This window comes from Tupaia chinensis, unplaced genomic scaffold (assembly GCF_000334495.1).
Source record: "Tupaia chinensis unplaced genomic scaffold, TupChi_1.0 Scaffold000037_4, whole genome shotgun sequence".
Classification (NCBI taxonomy): Eukaryota; Metazoa; Chordata; class Mammalia; order Scandentia; family Tupaiidae; genus Tupaia; species Tupaia belangeri.
In genome coordinates, this window is record NW_006159487.1 from 261,778 (window position 1) to 263,881 (window position 2,104).

At 60.1% G+C, this 2,104-nt stretch overlaps 1 protein-coding gene across 1 annotated transcript in view; it reads right to left on the reverse strand.

Annotated features, from left to right (window-relative positions):
- Positions 1-2,104, reverse strand: part of VSIG2 (V-set and immunoglobulin domain containing 2) — a 9,508-nt gene that overhangs the window by 4,560 nt on the left and 2,844 nt on the right. The window contains exon 5 of the mRNA XM_027772684.1: positions 688-751. Coding sequence (XP_027628485.1) covers positions 688-751 — 64 coding nt within the window. The remainder of the gene's footprint in view (positions 1-687; positions 752-2,104) is intronic.

The following is a 2,104-nucleotide window of genomic DNA, read 5'->3' on the forward strand; positions in this document are numbered from 1 at the left end:
TAAAACTCATGTCAGGCACGTGTGCATGCGTGCCCAAGATCCCAAGAGGAGAATGGAGGAGAGAAGACTGTGGGGTGTCCATGCGCCTGGGGGTGATTTCTCACTTTCTGTCTGTCTGCCCGGTGAGCGCACGCGCCCTATAGCAAAAATCTCTCAAAAAAGAAAAGACATGAGCGGTCCTCTGACCGGAGGAGTCCCAGTGCTGCCGCAGCTGCCCTGTCAGGACTGGGAGACACATGTGAAGGGTCAGAAATGGGGTGGGGCTGGGGTGGGGGCTGGCCAGCAGCCGTACCCTCTGGGCACCTGTGAGCTGACCCAGGTCTTTTCTGCATCATGGATGGGTATGCTGGGGTTTCAGGAAAGGTAAGGCAGCCGGTTCAGGGAGCTGAGCAGCTCTTTTGTGTACGCCGCCCCCCACCCCGAAATGGCGGCATGGTTCAAGCCAGTCCACGCTGTCTCCTCCTAGGCAGTTCAGAAGTGACCCTTAACAAATCTAAAAGAAACCCCCCAGAAGCAGATGAACCAGAGCCATCAGAACGCCCTGCCTCCTGCCTCCGAGCTGGGGCACATTAAGCTAGAGAGCTGTGCCCAGGAGTGTCTGGCCAGACGGTGCAGACGGCGCAAGCCCAGGAAGAGGCAGGGGAGGCCTGGAGCTGGCGATGGGTGTGTGGCGTGTTAGGGCCTTACCTTGAACCATGCTGCCAGGAGGGGGCGTAGGAGAAGGCCCCAGGCGCACCCAGTTGTACACCGGCTTGGGCGCGCCCCCGGATCAGACGCATAGCCGGCCACCACGGCGAAGAGCCCGCTCTGGCTGCATAAGGGGGTGCTGGGGGGCACTGAGAGAAGCACAGAAAGCACCCACAATCCTTCGTCTCATCCCAGGAAGTGCTAGATCTCCTGTGTGGATCCCCCTACCAAAGACAGTGGTCCACTGCCACTCACAGCCCCGTGTCCCCAGGAATCAGTGCGACTGGGAGTTCACGGCAAGCCGAAGTGTTAGTGTGATGTCCACTTGCTGTTCCCGTTCCCGCCTGCCAGACACACACGGCAGCCCTCAGTGTGTGACGCAGCATCTGCCCCCTGTCCTGCAGCTTCTCATCCACCCAAACATCCCCGCCTCTCCGAGCCTTCTTACTGCTGCTCTGGTCAGCTCCGTCAGTATGAAAATGGGGCCCTTTCCTTTAATGGCCGCTCCTGACCTAGAAGAGACGGAATGGAACGAGGCTCCCCTGGGCATGGCAGGGAGCTGGACAGAGCTGGGGCAGGGAGTGACTCAGATCTGTGGGAAGGGCTTCCTCTCTCAGACCCTTTGTTGCCAGGCCCCAGGGAGGGGACGCTGTGGAGGGTGGAGCCAGGTCCCAGAGATGTTTCCCCTGGGCTCCAGGGGCGCTGAGCATTTCGGCTGAAGTGGGGACACCCAGGCAGTGTAGCAGGCCCCTCACCCAGCACGGTGAAGTTGATCAGCCCCAGCCCATTGGTGTAGAAATCGGGTGGGTTGTTCACTTGGCAGAGGTAGGTTCCGGTATCTGAAGGGTGAACGTCGGTCAGCGTCAGGGTGGCCACCCCCCCAGTGGGGGGGTTCTGAAGCAGGCTGGCCCTCCTCGCCTTCGAGCCAGTGGGGTACAGATGGCCATTGGTGAAATACAGGATCTGGGGAGGGTGGGAGACACACTCTGGGCCTGGCATCAAACCTGGTCCCCGCCTGAAGAGCAGGTGTGAGAGGCCACTGCCACCCAGGTGGAACCAGGAACGGCTCTCGGTGCCGAACCCAGCCGCACCCAGCACTGAGAGCCTGAGGCGCTGACTGCCCCCCACTGAGCACAGGGTCTGTGGGGAGATGTGACAGTTTTCCATCTCGACATCTTGGTGTCACTGGGGTCATACGGAAGTGGGGGCTGCACTGACCGCAGGGAGTCGGACTCAGAGCTACAGAAAAGGGAAGGGTGATAGGTCACCACAGACTGCACCCCCACCCCGAAATGGCGGCATGGTTCAAGCCAGTCCACGCTGTCTCCTCCTAGGCAGTTCAGAAGTGACCCTTAACAAATCTAAAAGAAACCCCGCAGAAGCAGATGAACGAGAGCCATCAGAAAGCCCTGCCTCC